The sequence below is a fragment of the Lates calcarifer genome, linkage group LG8, assembly GCF_001640805.2.
Source record: "Lates calcarifer isolate ASB-BC8 linkage group LG8, TLL_Latcal_v3, whole genome shotgun sequence".
NCBI classification, from domain to species: Eukaryota; Metazoa; Chordata; class Actinopteri; family Centropomidae; genus Lates; species Lates calcarifer.
The window spans coordinates 9,856,842-9,877,695 of NC_066840.1; the positions used below are offsets into that span (position 1 = coordinate 9,856,842).

General features: G+C 41.6%; 3 protein-coding genes across 4 annotated transcripts in view; 1 reads left to right on the plus strand and 2 right to left on the minus strand.

Moving 5' to 3' along the window:
- Positions 1–740: 740 nt before the first annotated feature.
- Positions 741–12,183, minus strand: mst1 (macrophage stimulating 1). The gene is made up of 18 exons (XM_018699484.2): positions 11,914–12,183; positions 11,266–11,410; positions 10,738–10,853; positions 10,537–10,651; positions 9,676–9,812; positions 9,053–9,173; positions 8,827–8,945; positions 7,305–7,479; positions 6,677–6,807; positions 5,915–6,017; positions 5,454–5,590; positions 5,287–5,319; positions 5,055–5,169; positions 4,897–4,974; positions 4,312–4,458; positions 4,126–4,232; positions 3,683–3,822; positions 741–2,646 (listed from the first exon to the last, which is right to left on the minus strand). Exons 1-18 carry the CDS (start codon positions 11,960–11,962, stop codon positions 2,485–2,487), a joined length of 2,130 nt encoding a protein of 709 aa, XP_018555000.1. The 5' UTR covers positions 11,963–12,183; the 3' UTR covers positions 741–2,484.
- A 223-nt stretch (positions 12,184–12,406) lies between these two features.
- On the plus strand, positions 12,407–15,817 carry abhd14b (abhydrolase domain containing 14B). 2 transcript variants are annotated; one of them, XM_018699485.2, is made up of 4 exons: positions 12,407–12,562; positions 13,608–13,822; positions 14,283–14,524; positions 15,207–15,817. In XM_018699485.2, the coding sequence occupies exons 2-4, from the start codon at positions 13,609–13,611 to the stop codon at positions 15,384–15,386; spliced, it is 636 nt and encodes a 211-aa protein (XP_018555001.1). In that variant the 5' UTR covers positions 12,407–12,562; position 13,608; the 3' UTR covers positions 15,387–15,817. The 2 variants fall into 2 exon arrangements, with proteins under 2 accessions (XP_018555001.1, XP_018555002.1); XM_018699486.2 differs by having other exon boundaries at positions 12,410–12,562; positions 13,581–13,822.
- Positions 15,756–20,854, minus strand: part of cacna2d2a (calcium channel, voltage-dependent, alpha 2/delta subunit 2a) — a 136,953-nt gene continuing 131,854 nt past the window's right edge. Inside the window, 1 exon segment of the mRNA XM_051072232.1 lies at positions 15,756–20,020. Coding sequence (XP_050928189.1) covers positions 19,898–20,020 — 123 coding nt within the window. The 3' untranslated portion in view covers positions 15,756–19,897.

Genomic DNA, 20,854 nt, shown 5'->3' on the forward strand with positions numbered 1-20,854 from the left:
GGGAGAAGTTTACCCCATGAATCATGCACTGCGTGCAAACACACTGTAACAATGAGAAGAAGTGAAAGCACATGAACATATTTGTGCCTTTAAATATTTTCATTTTCTTATGTAGGACATGTAAAAAGTTTAATTAGATGCCATCTTCAGTCCTATATTAATCTGTTTATTATGTTAAATCCTCTAATCAGTTTTTCTCTCAAGGATTAAAATATAGTTTTTATTTTAAGATATTAAGTAAATAAAAATAGAAAATATACCTCCTAAAGTGGACGTGAATAAAACAGTGTTTGTCTCATTTTCAGGTTTATTTTCTGCTCTTTGTGATTTTCAAGCTGCAACTTTGTAAGTTTGCAGAAACTGATAAATACAGATGGAAATGTTTGAACCTCAGTGAATACACATTCCAGGGACGCCTAATGCTGGACTGCTCATGGAGTCATGTCAGGTGAGGGTGCTGGCACGAGACCAAAACATAAAGCTTTAAGTTGCAAAGATGGAGCCCCAGAGCCTGATTTGAACGGTTTACGGTATCAGTTTCATGACAGTTTCACGGACTGATTAATATCCTGTGAAACCAGACTGTTACTTTTAGGGAAAAAAACAGAAAGAAAGAAAAAAAAAATGATTAGCAACAGGTAAATTTGACAACACAAAGTGTTTATCAATCAGCTTTCTTCACATGATTTCTCTGGCTGTTACCATAAGACACAGACAGAATAACAAAGAAAACATTTGCATATTTTTGCAACAGCATTTATTAAAAAATTTAGTCAGCTTTCCCAGAAGCTTTTGGCAACAGTTGCTATGAACCAGTAGTCATATAAGAATTTGATTAGTCATCCACTATAAATATTACTAAATGAAAGTGAACAGAATGACGCTAAAGTCTTAACTGTCAGCCTTCCATTTTCATGTGCTGTATGAAGCAGGAGGATAATTGGCCACCATTAGTTAGCTGTGAACACGGTCTACACGTCAGTCCTATTAGCTCGTATTTCTGCAACAATAATAAAATGTCAGCATCGTCTGCTTGTTCGAGACAAAAGAAAAAGTGTTGGTGTGAAAATTACCAGGAAAAAGAAACAGGAAGATATAATGGGGAGTAAGAGACAGAGAGGGGTGAGGGTGGGCTGCATGAGAGAGAATTGTATGTGTGTGTGTGTGTGTTAGACAGACAGAAAGAGAGAGAGAGAGAGAGAGTTCAGTGGCCTTCTGCAGGCTGGTGTGTCTGAGATTCGGTTGGACTCTGATCTTGAGGTTTATTTAAGCTGAATTCCGTGGGCTCATCAGGACCGGGTTACAAAAATCCTCCTATAGAACTAGAAAGAATGTGCAGCGCATACAGTTCTGCATAAGGCACAAAGGCATGTCTTTAGAGGTGGGGGCAGGCATCAAAAGACAGGCAGAGGAGGGATTTCTTTAGAGGCTGGGGGCAAAGAAGGTATTTTGGAGCTCCATTCAATGCCAGGGAGAGGAGGGGAGGGCGTACAGTCTTGTGGTAAAGGGTGCATTTCCAGGGGATGTTAGGAACGTAAAAACTGTGCTGCAAACCCCGCGCACCTCCTCTGTTATTGGAAGTTAATTAGCTCCAGTCATTCCTCTCTGAACCTGAGGGGCTACAATTAGTTTTCAGCCTTGCATCTTTTCAGTTTTTTGGGGAATAAATAACAAAAACTGGCAACACTTTAACTCCTAACCTCTTTAGCATTTATAGGCACTACATAAACATCTAATAAATTGTTTACTACACACTTTAATGTAATTGTGAGCAGATACAAGTATTTAATCATGTATTAAGACAACTCCTGCTGTGGGCTGTGGAGGCTGTAAAACACAGTTGTAATAATAGAAAATATTTTTAAAATATTTTCTGAAAAATACTGTGCATTAATAAATGCTTAAACGCGCTTGCAACTACAATACAGTGTGTTTAAAACTATTTATTAAATGTTTGTGTTCTGCTGCTAAATGTTAAATAAAGGTTGTTAAAGTAAAGTTAAATTTGAACATCTTTACACACATTTTTATGCTAAATCGTCTCTTCTCGGCTCTTTGCTTTGCGTCTTCACGTACATGATTATGTTTTGTGAATGTAAATGTTTTCTGCTTATTCTGTCTGGAGGATTTTGGCTGTGCACAACAGGCAGCTCATGAATTTAAATTACTGTACTGATTCACCTAATGTTGGACACCCTGGCTAAAAGAATTAACTGAACGTAAATAGGCATAAAAACTGACTTCTTAACTATTTCTCCATGAAGAAGCGTTGCTACATTTTTTTAAATGAAAGAATGACATTAATACTCAATGAAAAAATCTGACATAATAACACTTGATTATACATTTTGATGTATTATTTGTATTTTTAAATTAGTAGAAATATCTGAGAAGAGGAAAATGTAAATGGTCAAGTGAATGACTGCTCCAAAGTGGTTTGAAAGTGGATTTGATCAGTTCCTTGCTGGATGGCAGAGTCTGTCTCTAAGCCATCTCCATGACCTTTTTGATCCAGTCCACGTAGACAGAGACTCGGATGAAGATGTTGGGCTGCCCCGGGTGTCCGCAGCGCCTCATGGGGATGATCACACCCTCGAGTACCCAGCAGTCCCTGTTCTGACACGCCAAAGGGCCGCCGTAGTCTCTCTGCAGACACACAGGAACAACACTCTGGAGTCATTATTTGTCTCTGTTATGACTGACTGTCACTGCTGAGGTTGGAAACATCTTGCAGTCACATCTTGTCCAGTCCACCTCCATTATCCAAATGGTGAATGTGTTTGATTTATAGGAACATATAAATAGCTGTACGGTCTTTGCTTAAAGTGATTTTCATCATCAAAAGATTTTCTTCACCATCAGGAGTTGAAGCATTAATTCTCAGCACTTCATGGCATTATTCTTGGTCATTAAAGGAACAGTTTTACATTTTGGGAAATTTTGGGAAACATTTATTTGCTCTCATGTCTGTACGGTTAACATGAGGCTAGAGCTGACAGCCTGTTAGCTTAGCATAAAGCTTGGAAACAGAGGGAAACAGCTAGACTGGCTCTGTCCAAAGTTCACACAACTCACCTAACACCATACCAGAAGCTCACACAACCCCCCTTAGCACAACTGTTACACTTTGGAGCCGGCGTAATGTAGTTAATGAGCTTTAGAGGTGCTAGTAAGTGGATTTTATTACCTCCAGATTGAGACAGGCTAACTGCTTCCAGTTTTTATGCTAAGCTAAGCTAACCTGCTGCAAGCTTCATATTTAAAAGTCAGAGTGGCGTCTTATATGATTCTCTGGAAGAGAGCAAAAAAGGGAATTCATCAAAATGTTGAACTATTCCTTTAATCCCTGTGCACACGGTAGAAAATGTAAAAAAAAAAACAAAAAAAAAAACAGTCAGTGTTATAGGCATCCTGGTGATCTAGTGGTTAAGATGTCTACCTATTTTAAAACAACGTCTCTGGCTTTGTTGCTCGTCACATTTCTCTCCCAGCTTCTGTTTCCTGTTTGCATCTCTGCTGTATCCTATCTACCCAAAGCAAAATGCCAAAATATAATATTAAAAAAGAATACAGTCCCGGACTGCACAAACTGTGCTGCAGCTCCAAATAAAAACAACACATATTTCAATCAAACTTAACAGCAAACCTTTGAAACTGTGGTCAGTTTTGCATGGACACCTACCTCACAGGCACCTACTCCGCCCTGGAAAGAGCTTGTGCACATCTCATTCTCACGAACTCGACCTCTGAAGTATTTGTTGCATTCCTTGTTACTAAGAACTGGTATTTGGGCCACATTTAGGACGGTTTCATCCCCAGTCCCTTGAAAAACAGCAAGAAAGAGGAACCAGTTAGCGGCTAATGTGTTTAGAGAGATGGGGGGAAAAGAAAAGGAAGGTGGACAGATGTTGAACGGTTCTGGAAATAGCAACGCCATCTGTTGCTCAACGGTCTGAGGAGAGCTCTCATTTAGTTGCAACATTACTTCAAGGGCAGAAACAAGATGCTTGTTCCAGCGGATTCATCTATTATTAATTATTGCAATATAAGCATATTGTAGTGGCATGAAGCGCAGCGTGTAGTGAACGCCGCATCACGTTATCAGTTCTGAGGGATTACACTTGCCTCTCGTCTCGCCCCATCCTGCGATCTCACAGGCCGTCCCCTCAGCTACGATGTAGCGCTCAGGAGGGAGGCAGATCTGAGAGACACGCTCATTAAACTGGGCAGGGCTGCAGAAAGAAAAGGGAGTTATTGGTATGTCTGAGTGCTTGTGTGCATGCATGCTTGGGACACTTTGACAGTACACACTTTTCCAGTTGCAGCATGACCAGCTGAGACTCAGAGGGTCCGCAGACGATCTTGGTGAGGGGGATGGTTTGCACTCCGGGCTCTCCTTCTTGGGGATCACGAAACAGCGTTCCCATCATGGCCGAGTACCCGGGCAGGTCCACGTAGCTGTGAACACATGCACACACAGGAATAAAAGTGTTAGTTGATGGGAATGTCATAACCCAAAGCACTGGAAAGATTTAACTGAGGATTGCCGATGGAGGTCATGTTAAAGAATCACTACACTACTTGTGGGAAACACGAATGTGTATCAAATTTCTTGGCAATCCATCATTTAAAACTTCATGGTATCCTGAATTTCTTGTGTGGGTTGGTTTTTATCCTTTTGTTGGTGGTGAATAAATGATAAATCTTGTCTTGTTTTCAGTGTACAGGATTATGTTTTGGGAATGTAGATGTTTTCTGCTTGTTGTGTGTGTATGCTGGTGGAGTCTGGCTGCTTTCAACAGGCAGTTCATGAATTTAAATGACCCTACTGATGCTCCCTGCTGATGGGTTACGCTCCAAAAACCTCCCCAAAACCCATAAATAAATAAAGTTTACCAGGAGGAGAAACACTGCTTGGTGCTGATCACCCATCTGGGGTTAACCAGGGATCCTCCACAGAAATGGTTTCCTTTCCTGCATGCAGAGGTCAGAGGTCACACACAGCTCAGCACAGCAGAGTGTATTTTACTTACACTGCCGGGTCCCAGACTCACCTGTCTCTGAGGCTCACTGTCCACGGCGAGTTTCCGGGAATCCCGTTCACGATACGCAACCTCGATACTGGGACACGGTCGTCTCTCTTCCCGCACTCACTAAACTCAACCTTCTCTGTGTTCGCAAAAAAAGGCGTGAAGAAGAAAGATGAGAGATTATTGTAAGAATACACGAGGGCGCTTGTTGTCACCTTGGAAATCTTGCTTCTTATGTACCCACTGAGAAACTAACCTACTGATTCGGTCAGGGACACTTTCTCTCCAGCTGTTTGAAAAACATCAAGAGACAGATGAATCGTTAAATTGCCTGTCAGACAACAGAAGCTCCAGATGAACAGCGTATAAAACTACGTTAAGGATCTTAAAATAGACAAAGAGAGCAGAGCCCTGTATCTGTACCACACTGTTTGATGGCACAGTAGTCAAACTCGGTTTTGGGGTCAGTGGTGTAGCACCAGGGTCCATGCTGGTCCCCATCTGGGTTACGACAGTAGTTCTCTGTCAGATTGGCCTCGGGATGTGTCCTTGGGTTTATCCTGGAAGATCACACAGATTGTTTTTGTTAAGCGACTCAGAAATGTCACAAATAAGTAGGAATTATAATTCCTCCTCTCCTTTTTTCCTCTGTATTCACCTTCTTATTTGTGTATTAAAACAATCATTCCACCACCTGGCTTTGTGCGTTGCATTGTGGGAGAATAGTGCTCTTCAAAAGCACATTTTTTATTTGGTCACTTTTCCAGCGTACTTAGAACCTGCTTTTATCAGCATGTACTGTGGATAATGGACACAGCTTTAAGCAGGGCTGGTGTCGTAGAAGCCTGGAGGCTGTGACCTTCATCTGTCTTTGTAACACTTACTTGGTCTGGTGAGGTGTGTTCACGTTCCATTTCTGGCAGGTGATCCCTTTACGTGTTTTGCGAACCATTCCTCTGTAGTTTTTTCCATTTTCGTGATAGCAATCTGAAAGAAAAGTAAAGACATTATCATGTCAGTGACCTCTGTGAAATTAGTTATATTTCTGATATAACAGAATATTCCTGTTCCATGCCTTTCCTTGTGTGACGACACAGACGTCATGTCCTGCAGAAAAACTGCAGATTTTAGCTACATGGGCAGTGTTGAATTCTTCAATTAAAAATAAATGTATACATGCATTTCAACCTTCATATTTCTATAATAAACGCTGCATTTACAGGAATGTTTATTATCGGAATAGTTGAACACTCGCTGTCTGTTGACATACATGTTGCTTAAATATAAATAAGTCTACAACCAGCAGCTGGTTAGCTTAGCTTAACATAAGGCTGGAAGACTAACAGATATGAGAGCGGTATTGATCTTTTCCACTCTTGGCAAGACAGATTGGCAAGACAAATAAATGCATTTCTTAACTGTTCCAGTTAAATAAACCAAGTAAAGACACAGTACATTTAAAAAAATCAGTGAAAAATAACTTGGATTCCCACAATCCTGCTCACAGCCCTGCATGTCCTCATGTGAATATAGTCATACAGTCTATTACGTGATGGCCTCATCTTTATCCACTAATGTGACAGGAACCTGCAATAGTCACTGAATTCATCTTTTCTTTGCTCAAGTCTGAAACAGAGAAGCTGTACCCTCGGCTTCTATGTCGTCTGCACAGCGTTTGATCTGTAAGCAGAGAGCAGTCCTCATCTCGGGGACAGATGTGAAGCACCAGGGAGCCTCCGACCCATCTGGATTACGACAGTAGTTCTCCTCCAAACCCCTGGATGAGGTGCAACACACAGTCAGCTTAAACAGTGTCACTGGTGTGTTAAATGACCTGTTACACAGACTCACCACATTTGCCTTGCCCCTTTAATTTAGATATACGAAGATTATACCAACACTTGTTGTAACTTCTACTACAAATGGATGACTGAGAAGCTCATAATCGATTCTGGCATGATGAATGATCACTGCTTCACAAAGAAGTTTAATATTCATTTCACATCCATATTGCCACTCAGAGAGCGACCCGCTTTTTAATGTGGAGCTGCTGAGCATCTATCATCTACTGTCAACTGTCAGCACAGAAATAAGATCGCAAGAAATTTCACTGCAATGACATGTTGACATTAATATTTATGTGTGAGGCAAACAGAGCACTTTCAAACTTAACAGGCAACGACTCAGGGAAATGACCCTGAAGTACTTTCACCTTCCAAACACACTCAACTTCTCTTCCCTCCTCCACCATGCTGGGTTTTTTTAAATACTTACTTGCATTCATATGTGTTTGGGTAGAAGGGATGCTCATGAGGTTGCTGGGCATCCCACCGCTGGCAGGGGATACCTGATGTCGTCTCGTTGACTTTGCCGCGGTAATCCTCCCCACGGCCGCGGAAACAGTTGGTGGTGAAGCTGGAGCGCTGCCGTTTCTCGACGCGAACCTCAGCTGGGCAGAGGGAGCAAATTTAAAGAGGGAGATAAATTAGTGTTACAGGTTCTTCGAATGAAACAGAGCTTGATGGTTAGTTGACGTGGACCCACTGAGCAGGAGTCTGATTAGGATAATAAGGATAATGTAAAATCTTATGCCTGTTTCAGCAGCAAACTGTAGTAAACTGTAGTAAGTAATAATAATACAATAATAAATAAATAATAAAAAAGTGTGACAATGAAAAGTGAGAAGTGAGAATTTTACACTTCAAATGTAAAGAAGCCATTGTCTTTGTGATCCTACAGGTAACTGATCTTAGCTACTACTCCTCCAGGACATTTTCAAAATAAAACACATACATGCACACATAAAAAAGAACATATGCAAAATTTTCTTTATGAGAACTGATTTTGAGGATTGATTTTATTTCTGGCTGCACCACAAGATGGTGCCACCTTACAGACTTTCAGCCTGTAGTGATCTGTGCTCTCAGTGGAAAAGCCAATGTTGCACAACTTGTGTTGAAATTTTAGAAAAAACACAGATGGCCTGTTTGGGGGTTGGGGTTTATTTATTTATGTTATGAAGCTAAAACTTCATCATTCGATTCTATTTAAACCTATTTAGTTTTCATGTATATTTATAAAATAAAACACAGTAAAAACTGTGAAACTAAGTGGAAAAATAAACTGTTTCAAATGAGATGCATAAAGAGAACTAAAATAATGAAAAACATTTTAATTAACCTTTAATTAACCCGAAACCCTGTGAGACAATTCAGAGCTTGACTTACTGACAAACATCTGCACATTTTACTCTTAAATCAAAGAGACTCATTGGGGGCAATTCTGAAATGTCTCACAATTTGGGAAGTAATCTGCACAAACAGAAAAGGTGATTTTTCTAAATTTAATTACAGCGACTTAATGAGACTCCCTAATTCCACTGTGTCTCCTAATGCCACAGGAATCGACTCAGTTTAGTTCACATCTCAAACTAATGACAGAAAACAAAATAAGGGAAACAAGCAAGAAGGACTAATCCAACAAACCTATGGTATGATTAAAAACATCGCCACTGAGTCATCTGACAATTAATCGTTAAAGCCTGTTAGAATCTGTTAAAGTCCAAGGTGACTTCCTCACATGGTTTGTCCAACCAGCTGTCCAAAACCCAAAGGTATTCAGTTTACTATCATAGAAGATTAAGAAAAGCAGCAACACTTTATATTTTTGAAGGACAGAAACAGGGAACATTCTGCATTTCTGCTTAAAAATAACCGAAGCTATCAACCTGTCGTCCAGCTCTAATCTTTTTATGAGCATTTCTAATAGTGCCACTATAACAAAAGCACCATCTTACTGCACTTTTTGATCTCGCAGTTCTCTCTCTCCACCTCGGGGTCTGTGGTGTAACACCAGGGCACAGGAGAGGCGTCGGGATTACGACAGTAGTTATCGTCTAAACTCTTATCAGGATACCTGAAAAATACAAATGATGTCCACAATGACAAAACAAAGGAGTAACAGCAGTGGTAGAGCGTGCTGTGTGACGCTGCAGGTACTGTGGTCATGAAATGAGTGAGTACTTTTCCGGCTGGTAGATGTGTTGGTGAGGATACTGCTGGTCCCATCTTTGACACTCTCTGCCGCTCACGGTGTGGTCCACCTGCCCCCTGTAGTCCTCTCCGTTACATGTGATGCACACCTCTGCAAACAGGACCGCAAACGCAGCAGCAAAGTCCGACGAGGTGTGACAAGAGGACAGAGAAGAAAAAGAAAAAACATTGCATGAACAGAAATACATAATTTCCAAGTAATTTCCTTTAAAGGAACTGATATAATTTCTTTGGAACACACACTGTCATTTGTTGCTAATTACAGGGAAAGTGGAGACTGTTTAATTGGTACATTTGTTAATTACAACCTTCTTTTACTAGTACACATCTTTTAGTCAGTGTGCATTAGGTCAACTGAACATGCAAAATGTTCAAAAATGTCTTCCTGTGTATATAACTAGGGAGTGTACTCAACATGTGGAATTTTCCAGCAGATGAATGAAGATTTATTTGTATTTAACAAACTCATTATTAAAACTGAAGCAGTTCATTCAAGGAGAATCTGCAACTGCTTACAAACTGTGTGCAAAAATTCAACTGGTGAGAGGAGGGAATTATTCAGAAATTTAAGGTTGGGTTTGAACAGCACCTACCATCTTTACACTGAGGAATGTTGCAGCTTTCGTAGCGTCGCTCAGGATCTGTGGTGTAGCACCACGGGCCGATTCGATCCCCATCTGGATTCCTGCAGTAGTTCAACTCCAGGCCATTAGCGGCCGTGGGAGTCCACCTGAGACAGACGGAGGGTTTTACAGTGAGCGACAGACTCTCACAGATTTTATACAGTGGAGACAAATTATTAGCTCTGCACTCCAATGGCTGTTTACATCCAGTTCAGATGAACAGTTTAGGACTTAGACTGAAAGTAATTGAAGAAAACAACATAAACTTAAATCTGCAATAATTGTTTTTCACGGCTTGGAGGCAGAAAGAACTGAAGCAACAACAAACACCCAGAATTTACACACCCAGAACACAACTACAGTACAATGCCACATGATTAAACATGAGGTTTAGTGTGGTAAGAAAAGAAAGGAAAAGGAAGGAAAAGAAGGAGGCTAGGCTAACAGTTTTGGTCATTCTGTGGCTATAATTAATTTCACATGTCCAGTTAAATTTGCGATTATTTACAACTTCTCTGGACCATGGCTGTGTCCAACACTGGACCTCAGCAAACAAACAACAGAGATTCATAATCACTGAATTTAAATGAATCATTTCTGTCCAGATGGACTTGGCTGCTCTCCTGTCGCATGGTTCCACACTTGGATGATTCTGTATTGAAAAGGTCTTTCATCGTTCACCCAGTGTGGATGTGAACACCTTTACACTCACTTACATATGAAAGAACATAATGGTTGTTTTATTTCAAATGAAATGTGCTGACGCAGTGAAACAGCTGAACTGACTAAAACATCAGTGTGAGAGATGATTCATCAGGAGAGGTGCCTCACCTGTGATCGTGAGGGAACTTGGACCACCACTGTTGGCAGGTGAGGCCGCTTTTCGTGGTGAAAACCTTCCCTCGGTAGTCTTCCCCTTTCCCCACGATGCACTTCCTCACATAGACTTCACAACAAAAACAACCGATTAAACGACTCCAGCTCTAGACACATCAGACTGATCTCAGTGACACCACACGGTGTGAATCTCACCTTTCTTCTCGTAAAGGTCACAGTTTACGTTTCTCTTCACCTCTGCGTTGCTGCCATCGCCCACCCAGGGCAGATGCTTGCAGCTGACGGTCGGACGTGTCTCGTAGTTGAACGCTCTGGACATGAGGAATTTTTTCAGGTCAAAGGTCAACACATTAATGGGTGCAAACTTAGTTTTAATTAATCATTAATTAATCGCTGAGATTTGGGAATGTGACAAGATCGCAATGGGGCAAGAAACAGGCAGTTAGATGATCTTATAGGTTAAATGGAAGTAAAAACAAGTGTGAACTATGAAATTATTACTGGACCACCTGTTGTAAAAACTATTTACAGACCGACTTCCTGCTTCAGCTTTGATCCACTGTACTTTTACACCATAATAAGAAAGGTAAGGTGTTAATATATGTTGCAATGGCATGCTCTGCAGCTGAACTGAGTCTTAAATAAAATGCTGTTTTAATTGTGGCCTTGTTGGGAAAGATGTTGCCGGGTGTTGATGCTGTTAGAGTAGCATAGGGTGTATACCTGCAGTCCAGTGACTGTGAGCAGCGCGTGGCACAGTCCTCCAGGTTCAGTCCAGATAACGTCAACACTCGAGCAGAGTTCCAGGAGGTGGGAACCAGCTCTCTGCCCTCAGAACGCTGGAAGTCATTCAGAGGACTGCGGTACCCTGTTTACAGACAACAGAACCAGAACCACAGTTTCTACAGGCAGGACTCTCTGGACGGTATCTACAGCCCTCAATCTAGTCCACTAAAGTGCAGGTGCTGACTTGTACCAACTACATCACTTGGGCATGAGCCTGCACACATATAACCTTTGGACCAGGAGACCAACAGCTGCTGGTTTGTGAGACCAGAAAACAGAGAAAGCTTTAAAGAGCAACTCATCTGGTTACTATTACTACTACTGCTATAACTATAGCAATTACTACCATGTATTTATACACAACTACAATCAGCTACATAGTACTCCTGGTACTGGTAGAAAATCATTTTGTAGTTTATAATCTTATAGACAAGAACTCTCTGAGAAGACTGTTACCAGGCGGGTTTTTACTCAGAATCTGCTTCAAAAATACATCAAGACCAAAACTTTATTTGTTTTAGAACAATACAAATTACAACTTTGAGTCATGAAAACATAAAAACAGGGATCATTAAGTTTTCTTACCAGCTACCAGTCCGACTGTCAGGAGTATACAGGACAGAGACAGTTTCATAGTTTGTGCTCTGTGGAAGATAAAGACTCTTTACTAATACTGGATAAAGGTGAAACCACAGACTGAGATCCTTTGGCGACTTGGGCTAGCTTTTTGAAAGGACTGAAGGATTAAACGTCAGATCACAGGTCGACGTGATATAACAGAAAAATCCCCTCAAAAGTTCAGCAGGAGTTTGGAGATCCACGCAGAAAACATCAAATCCAGCCTGAGAAGACAAACCACCCACAAGCGAACACTGTGCTCTTACTCAAACAGAGGCCCTAATCCCCCAAAACGCAGCCGATCAATACCTGTATTAATCATTAATGAAGAGTGGCACATCGGCCCTTGCTCATGCACTTTTTTCATGATACTCCGCTCTGACAACAGTGTAGCTGTCGATTTAAAAAGCACAAAAACACAGACGCCTGGCTGCGTTTTAACGTGCTCATGAAAAGCACTTCTCCAAACCAACGCTAGACGTCAGTAGAATAATTTCCAAGGATTTTTCTGTTTTCCGGAAAATAAAGCGAAACTACAGCTGAGTGCAGAGAGACTACAAACTGTCCTGCCTGTGGTTTACAGTCCAGTCATCGGGTCTTTTCTGCAGACTGTCAGGTAAGAGGAGGCGGATTATTTTCCTCATCGTGTTTGTGATGAAGAGGCTCAGAGAACTGAGCTCGATATTACAAATAAAATGATCCAACCTGGACTTTGGTCAGATTGTGGTTGCTGACTGCAAACTCAGGACACAGGACAAGACGTCTCTGGAAACTAACAACAAACTAAAAGACGCTTATTTACGAGCAGGAACATCGTGCAAAACGATGCAGTCAAATCAACTGCAACGCTTTGTGTCTCTGTGGAGCAGTTCAGTGTTCAACTTTAGCCGAGTCTGTGCCAGAGAGGTGTGGTAACCTCTGAGGCTGCTGCACTGAAAAAAAGTTCCGTTTGTTTTCCAGGACTCTCAGGAAGAGTCTTCTAAAAGTGAAGGGAATAAACGTGGCTGCTGTGTTTTGATGTCAGCAGCTGCCGCCTGATACTTGTTTATTCATTCAGGTCATTTATTGTTCCTGAGCAGCTACATGTTGTTCAGCAGGCACTGCAACATAAAATACATATTCAAGGATTAATCATTTGTCACATTTACAAACTACAGACTCATGTCGTGAGATAAAACTCTGCTGAAATGAAAAATAACAATAAATAATAGTAATCATGCAATACACATTTTATTTGTGTAGCCCATTTACAGTGCTCTTATTGTATATACTTTGCCTGAAATGAATTAATCTATCAATAATTTTTTTCAGTTAACTATATAGTCTACAATAGAGAAAAGTGCCTGTCATGTTTTTTGTGTCTTTAAAAATCTTGTTCTCAAACTCAAATATGTTCAGTTTACAATAATATAACAATGAGAAAAGCAATAAATGAAAACTTGTTAGAAGCTGGAAACAGAGACTGTTTAGTAATTTTGCTTCAAAAGTGACCAAACTGATGAAAATCCAAATTAATTAATCATCAGCTATGCTACTACTGCCACTACTTTGACCTTATGTTGTCTTAAACTGTGAACAAACTCAATCTGAGTATGATTTTGTGTGTTAACGTGTGGTCTGATTTGTGAACACAGCGTGGAACAAAACGTTTTTCTGTCCAGGATGTCTGGTGTTAAGATGACAGAGGGGAGTGTGCAGGTGGAGAGCTGCAGGGCGCCGCTCTTCTACAGACAAAGTGAACCTGCCACGGGGGAAGCGAGGATGTCAGTTTTACTCCTTCACGGCATCCGTTTCTCGTCAGAAAACTGGCTCAACATCGGCACTCTGGAGACCCTGGCCAAAGCCGGCTGCCGCGCCGTCGCCATCGACCTGCCAGGTGAGTCTGAGGGGAACAAACTCGGCCGTCTCTGCCACTGCACTCAAGTCTGGATTACCTGCCTGGTTGAGTGGACAACTGCCCCGGACTCTGGACCTCAAGGGGCCTTTAAAAGCCCCAGGTCCACTGTGTCTGGTCTCACTGTGTGTGAGAGAATTTGCACAATTCTAACACTCAGGCAAGCTGTGGCTGCCAGGTTTAAAACCTCCGCTCTGAAGGTTCTTCTCAGTTAATCATAACTAAAAGCCAAACCTGGAGCCAGGTCAGGTTCGAGTGGAGCAGTGCTGGCTGGTTTCTGGCTTTCTTATAGCTCTTGAACAGCAATTTTTTTGTCCCAAGGCCACTGAGCAGGTTAATCTGACTGTGCTTCAAACCAAAACTCTACTCTCCCCACCTGCTGCCCTCTTCTTCCTCTCTCACACCTTCATTAGTCCCTCTCTCTCCGATTTTCTGTCCACAGGACTTGGAAAGTCCAAGTCGGCTGAGGCCCCGGCACCGGTGGGAGAACTGGCCCCCGCAGGTTTCCTGAAGGAGGTGTGCGAGCACCTGAGCCTGAGCCCGGTGGTGGTGATCAGCCCGTCCCTCAGTGGGATGTACTCCCTCCCCTTCCTCCTCCAGCACCAGGCTCTGATACGAGCCTACGTCCCCGTGGCTCCAATCTGCACTGAGAAGTTCACGGTGGAGCAGTACCAGAGTGTCAAGGTACAGTCTGAGTGTGAGGAGACGCCTCCGATTTATATTCTTTTATAGTTCTCTTGCCTGCAAACTTTTTTTTTTTTTTACAGTATGTGTGCTTCTCATTTGCTCTTTAAAGTCTAACCTGAGCAACTGTGAATGTCGAGTGCAAACAAAGTCCAGCTCTTCTCTCTCCTCTTTTTAAAAGGATTTTTTTAGGAGTAGATATCTTGTGACTTTGAACTCTCACAGATGCCACTTGCTTTTATCCAAAACGACTTCAAAATTACATTTTTTAGATGGAAAACCAACTGAAGTTTCATAATCCATGAAGGAGACGTGTAGTTCACCTCCAGAAACAAGCAAACATGTCTGACGAAATGCATGAAGGAGCAGATAATGCTGAGAAAAATATTACAGCACAAAAACAGTGTCATGATATCTAATAGTATCACACTAATAAGTAAAGGACCTGAATACAACTGATAAAAAGCTAACATTAAGGCCTGTCTGACCAGTCTCTTCTTACTTTCTGTTTACTTTTGTTCATATTGACACATAAATTAGTCACACCTAATAAAAATGAAAAGCTCGTCTCTTATCTTTTCACCAGACCTGTTTGAGTTTTTTTTTAACTTGAGGTAAAATGTAGGACATCTTCAAAATCCCTTTAGCAACGGGTTTGAATTTTGTTTTGTGCCTCCTCCAGGTCCCGTCGCTGATCGTGTACGGCGACCAGGACGCTCAGCTCGGAGAGGTGTCGCTCCGCAACCTGAGCAATCTGGCCAATCACAGCGTGGTGGTGATGAAGGGAGCAGGTCACCCCTGTTACCTGGACGACCCGGACACTTGGCACAAAGCTCTCACAGATTTCATTAACACACTGTGAAGCTCTTCACTGTGCAGAGGCGCAGACACAGCTGCACATAAATGATTCAGAAGAGCCACGCAAATATACGCACTGTTCATTTGGACCAAAAACATCGTCCTGCATGACCTGATTTAGACTTTTAATCGCATGAAGCTGTAAATCAAGTCTGTTTTAATGATTAGGAGCAGATGAGACTCAGACGTTTAAAGGAAAAGTTCAATATTTTGGGAGGTCTGACACATTAAACTGAGATTTGCTGAAAATGTTGAACTTTTCCTTTAATACTGCACCATTGTGCAATACAACTGATTCAGTCTTTTATAAATGTTATATTTTTGATTCAACCGAGCAAATACTGGCTGAAAAACCAAACACCACACGCTGAAATGAAGTGAAAAATATGAACATTATTTAATAACTGATTCTCTGTAATAAACAATTTGAAAATATTTTACAAGGAGTCACAGACACAATATTTTACAAATTTTGCCCTCTTCTTTTTTTTTTTTTTTTTAGCTTCATCTGTACAAAAGAATGGAGCGACATGGACCAGTGCCCAGAAAAGAAGGAGCGAAATCTTCCACACACACACACACACAAACATTCACACTCACATACGTACAAGAAATTAAAATAAACAAAAACAAAACAAAAAAAAAAACATTTTGACTTCAGATCTCAAACTTATCAACAGTGCTGTATTCCTATATTTTTTTTAACTTGACTTAAAATTCGACTGATTTTACTTTTTTTTTCTCTAAATGTTGTTATTTTTTCACACACTTGTCAAACATGGTCACATAGCACCAGACTACAGACTACAGAATCACATACACACGTGTCTTTCCCACAGAGACGCACCAACACAGATGCAGCGAGGGGTCGGGAGGGGGCTTCACGATGAACCCTCCCTTACTTTTAGTTTAGGGTCCTAAAGCTGACCCCTCCCTCTCGTCCCCCAAGCTGGTCCAATTTTCTGTTTTTTCTTCTTTTGTTTTTTGTTTTAGTTTTTAGTTTTTTTTTTTTTGGCAAAAGTAAATTTGTCAAACCACAGAAATCATACGTGTGGCGCCCTTCTTGGACGACGGTTTCCGTCGGGATGCGCACACAGACGTCACTACATTATTTCCTCCATGACCTTCTGTTTGACAGGCCCGTGCTGCTCTGTGGAGACCCACTCCCTGAGCTTGCCTCTGACATCCCGCCCGCTCACAAGAAAGAAGAAAAAGAAAAGAAAAGAAAAACACCTGGGAAGTGACGTCCTTGGTTTTTTTTTACTTCTGCCTGGTGCTTGACATCTCCCAGCTGGGCATGAATTAAGTGTCATAACATGTTTGCTTAAACTTGTGTGCACGCGCGGTGAATACTGTCTCGGTGCAGGTGCACAAACTGTATAGGCCTACATACAGTATCTATGTATATGTGTGAGACTGTATGCGTAACAGAGCCAGGAAAAAGAGAGGAAGTCGCAGGGGGTACATTTCCACAGGCACGTGTAGCGTTCATTTACAGACGGTGGAAATAGGGAAATACAGACAGAATTAATGGCACAGGACAGAGACAAACAAATGCCAGAAAAGTAAAACTGCAGCCGGCATCAGGTGACCCGGCCCGCACCCACCGCTGAAAAGAGCCAAATTAGAAAATCTGAAATTTCAAAGTTTTTTCTTTAACAGTCTTTTGTTTTATCTGAGACTGATATGTTCAGAGCCGCGCTGCAGTTACTGTGCCAGCATGTTTGTCACATCAAAGAGTACCAACAACTGTACAGAGTGTGTTAAAGTTAAGGTTCAAATCGCTGTGTGTGTCTGTGTGTGTGTGTGTGTGTGTGTGTGTGTGTGTGTGTGTGTGTGTGTGTGTGTGAATCTTCCCACCTGAGCAATACAGTGAGGTTTTGGGTGGGTGTGTGAACATCAGAGGTTGGAAGCTTTTGAGATTTTTTAAAAACTTCCAACCCCCTCCTGCTTTCAAGCATTTAATCGAAACAGGCATCAATCGATATCGAATCATTCTGAGACGTAAAAATACAAAACTCGAGCTCACTATACTCACTGCAGAACACCAAGAAAACCAGAGGGGAGTGGATATATATCGCAGAATCTATTCGTGTGTGCGTGAGAAAAGAGTGTGCATGAAAGGGGAGGGGGACGTATCAGAGCTCCGTACTGTGTTAACACTAAGGCATTTAGAGAGGCTTTGTAACTATGTTGCATTTAAAACAGAAAACACTGATGAACTACACATTCTTTCGGACACCTCTGCTCCCTTGGATTGATATTTAAAGCAGACTGATGGTTAGAGATGGATTCTTTTTTGTTTCAGTAAAATCCCTTTTTTTCTTCCCTCCACAACAACACTGGATTTTGTCCTTTGCAACATAAGAACAGGAAATAAAACAGCTACGCTCCCACAACTGTCATCCCTCATACACTCCTTTTAAAAGACATTCCCTTTGAGGGGGGTTTTAACGCAATCTAACACACACACATCCATCCATCCATACACAAACACATACGATTCAGGCAGAACTATAGCAGTCAGGTGGCCCTAAAAACACTCTATGGCCAGTTAAGTCGCTGTATACTGATAGTGTATCATAGCTCTATACATGGCTTTGTAAAGGAACGGTATAGTAACTCCATACGATGGCAGTCAGGTGGCTCTGAAGGGGGTGCAGCAACCACAGCCGAGAGGGCAAATACATTAAGCTAGAGCCGGTCAGTGTGGTGGCTCTGTGTAAAGCTATTCCTATAGCCAACAGGTTCAGTCTCGCAGGCTCCAAAGCCTCAAAGATGGCTGCTTTATAAAGGTACTATACAGTAGCTCTACTCTTATGCAGCCGATGCATTCCAAAACAAAGTGCGTCAAGGCACTATGAAACAGAGCGGCTCCTAAACATGGGAGTCTAAATGACTTTTCTTTTTTTTTTTGTTCTTTTTTCTTTTTTTTCCCCCACACATCGTAATGATCAAATGACGAACTGTGACGGATAACAACCAGAGTACTACTGTACGTGATCACCATATTTAGTGGCCTCTTCTGCACTTTTGTTGGAAATGTTGATAAGCCCCTATCCCCCAGCAGCGAATGGTTTTGAAGTTTGAACAGCATCAGTCAAAAGGTAATATAAGCCCCGGAAAAAGACAGAAAAAAAAGATTTGCCCCCCCCCCCGACAAAAAGGAAACAACCCACCTGGGACTTGCTATGAGAGAGTCATGAGGCAGAGATCTTGATGTGTTGGTTGTGTTAACAGAAGTAAAGCACATATACAAATCGTGATTAAGAGTGTTAGTAGTGGTTACTGGAGAAGCCTCACGAGGATTGGCAGAGGTGAGCTTTCGTATCAGAGAGCGCGGGGATTTCTTCTTCTTTTTTTTTCAGTCTAACCCAGAGGTCAGAATGGTCGATTGATCATAAAGAATACAACACAACATCAACAGCAACCGAACGCTGATTCATATATATTACAGCTGTCACTAGTGTGTAAGCCAGATAACACTGCCCTTAATAAGGACAACTTCTTCAAGAAATGCGATTACCATCATGTAATTACAATAAGCCCCAGTGGACGTCTTTTAAAAGCATTAATCTGTAATTAGCTGCACAAAATGAATCAGCATTCAGTTTCTGACCGTCTCCACCCCTCCTCTCATGGTTTATCCTAAATCTAAATCAAAGCCATTTCCTTTTGTATTTTGGCTATAAAAAAATAAGACCACATGAAAGTCTATCTCATTTTGGCAAGTAGATATAGTGCATAAATTAATTCATGTCTTTTTAAGTTAACACCTAACGACTTCCTTTTCAAATTAAAACCTAAATATACTGTATGTTTGGAATACTCATCACTTCAGCAGTTTATACTTGACATTTTGTATACTTGACAGTTCTTATTTTTTCTGTTATTTTTCTTTTATGGTGGCTATTGGTGGCTGAATGGTCCACAGCCGCCTTGCGAGAGGCGAATGACTGAGCGGTGAGACTCTGAGATGGAGGAGAGAAGGAGGAGGAGGAGTCCCACCGTCTGTCTGACGGACAGAGGCGAAAGGTGGACAGATAACCTCAACTCTCCAGTCTGTGTGAGGCGGGAGGTCTGTGGCGAGGACTTTGACGCGTCCCTTTTTCCCCTCTCTTTCCCCCTGGAGAATGGTGGGACGTGGTGAGGTGGTCGTGGAGTTGGCTTTTTTTTTTTTTTGTTTGTTTTTTTTTTTTCCCTTCCTCTTTTCAGATGTTGTCTCTGATGATCCAGGTGGTCTGAGACCACCACCCGCTCTTCCTGCAGATGAAGGTTAACTGGCTGAGGACACGAACGTCCGGCAGTTGTCACTAAGCAACACGAACTGAAGCAAGCTGGGTAGCGCGGCACTCAGGGCTTCCGACTTGCTGTGATGGGAAGTCCCATTATTTCCTATGACTATATCAGGGGTGGAGGGAGTGGAGGGGACGTGAGGGAGGCAGGGGCAGAGGGTTTTAGGACGGGAGAGAAGCTCGGGAGGGCTAAAAGGAGGATAAGTGGAGGAAAATGGAATTAATGTAGTAGGGAGAGAATGTGGGGGCTGACGGCCGGATAAAGCAGAAGCAGCTGAATGAGCAGCAGAGTGTAGAGAGACGGACGGAAAGAGTGACCTCGCCCACAGTCCGACGTGTTCTCCTGCAGAGGGAAAAAGTGCAGCTGTAATTTTAAATGCTGCATGTCTACGCAAAACAGCTTGATATTTATTCCTTGTGCTCCTTCAACCTCTATCATCTGACTAATGTATGAGACTAGCAACTGGTCTGAAACGGCCTAAAACAAGTTGAACTCGACAACCAAGTTTTAGATTACTGCTTGTTCACTTTCAGCCAAGAGTTAAATGATGAGATTGATAATGTCCCACTCTCCTGTCCGTATAGTAAAGATGAAGCTACCACCATCAAACTGTTAGCTTAGCTTCACAGATTGATTGGAAACAGGGACAAACAGCTAGCCTGGCTCAGTCCAAAGGTAACAAAAGTCAGTGAACATTTCTAAAGTTTGTTTGATCAGTACAAAAACTATAATGAGAATTTGTGAGCAGTTGTAATAAACTTTAAAGTAAAGCGATTTAACTATCAAGACACCAGTAAGTATATTTTCCAGTACCGATAAACAATATATAACACAAAAAACTAATGTTTGAAAAATCACATATAAAAGAAAAAGTGATGAACTGTGTTTTGCTGTTTTGTAGTGCACAAGATCAAACTCTTCACTAACTTAAGTGACAGTTTACTCTGAATCATTCATTTGTACAAGAGAAATAAAACAATAACATTATCAGATCACATCATCTCAGTGAGATCCTGCTGAGAAATCCATAAACCTACCTGTATTTACATAATAACATTAATGTGCTTTCATTTTTTCTGACTTGAAAAAATGTGAACTTGTCCTTTACTGACTCTGAAACTAACTTCCCATTCATTTTTTTAACCTCACCAGCTTGTGAATGTCACACCAAGCTGC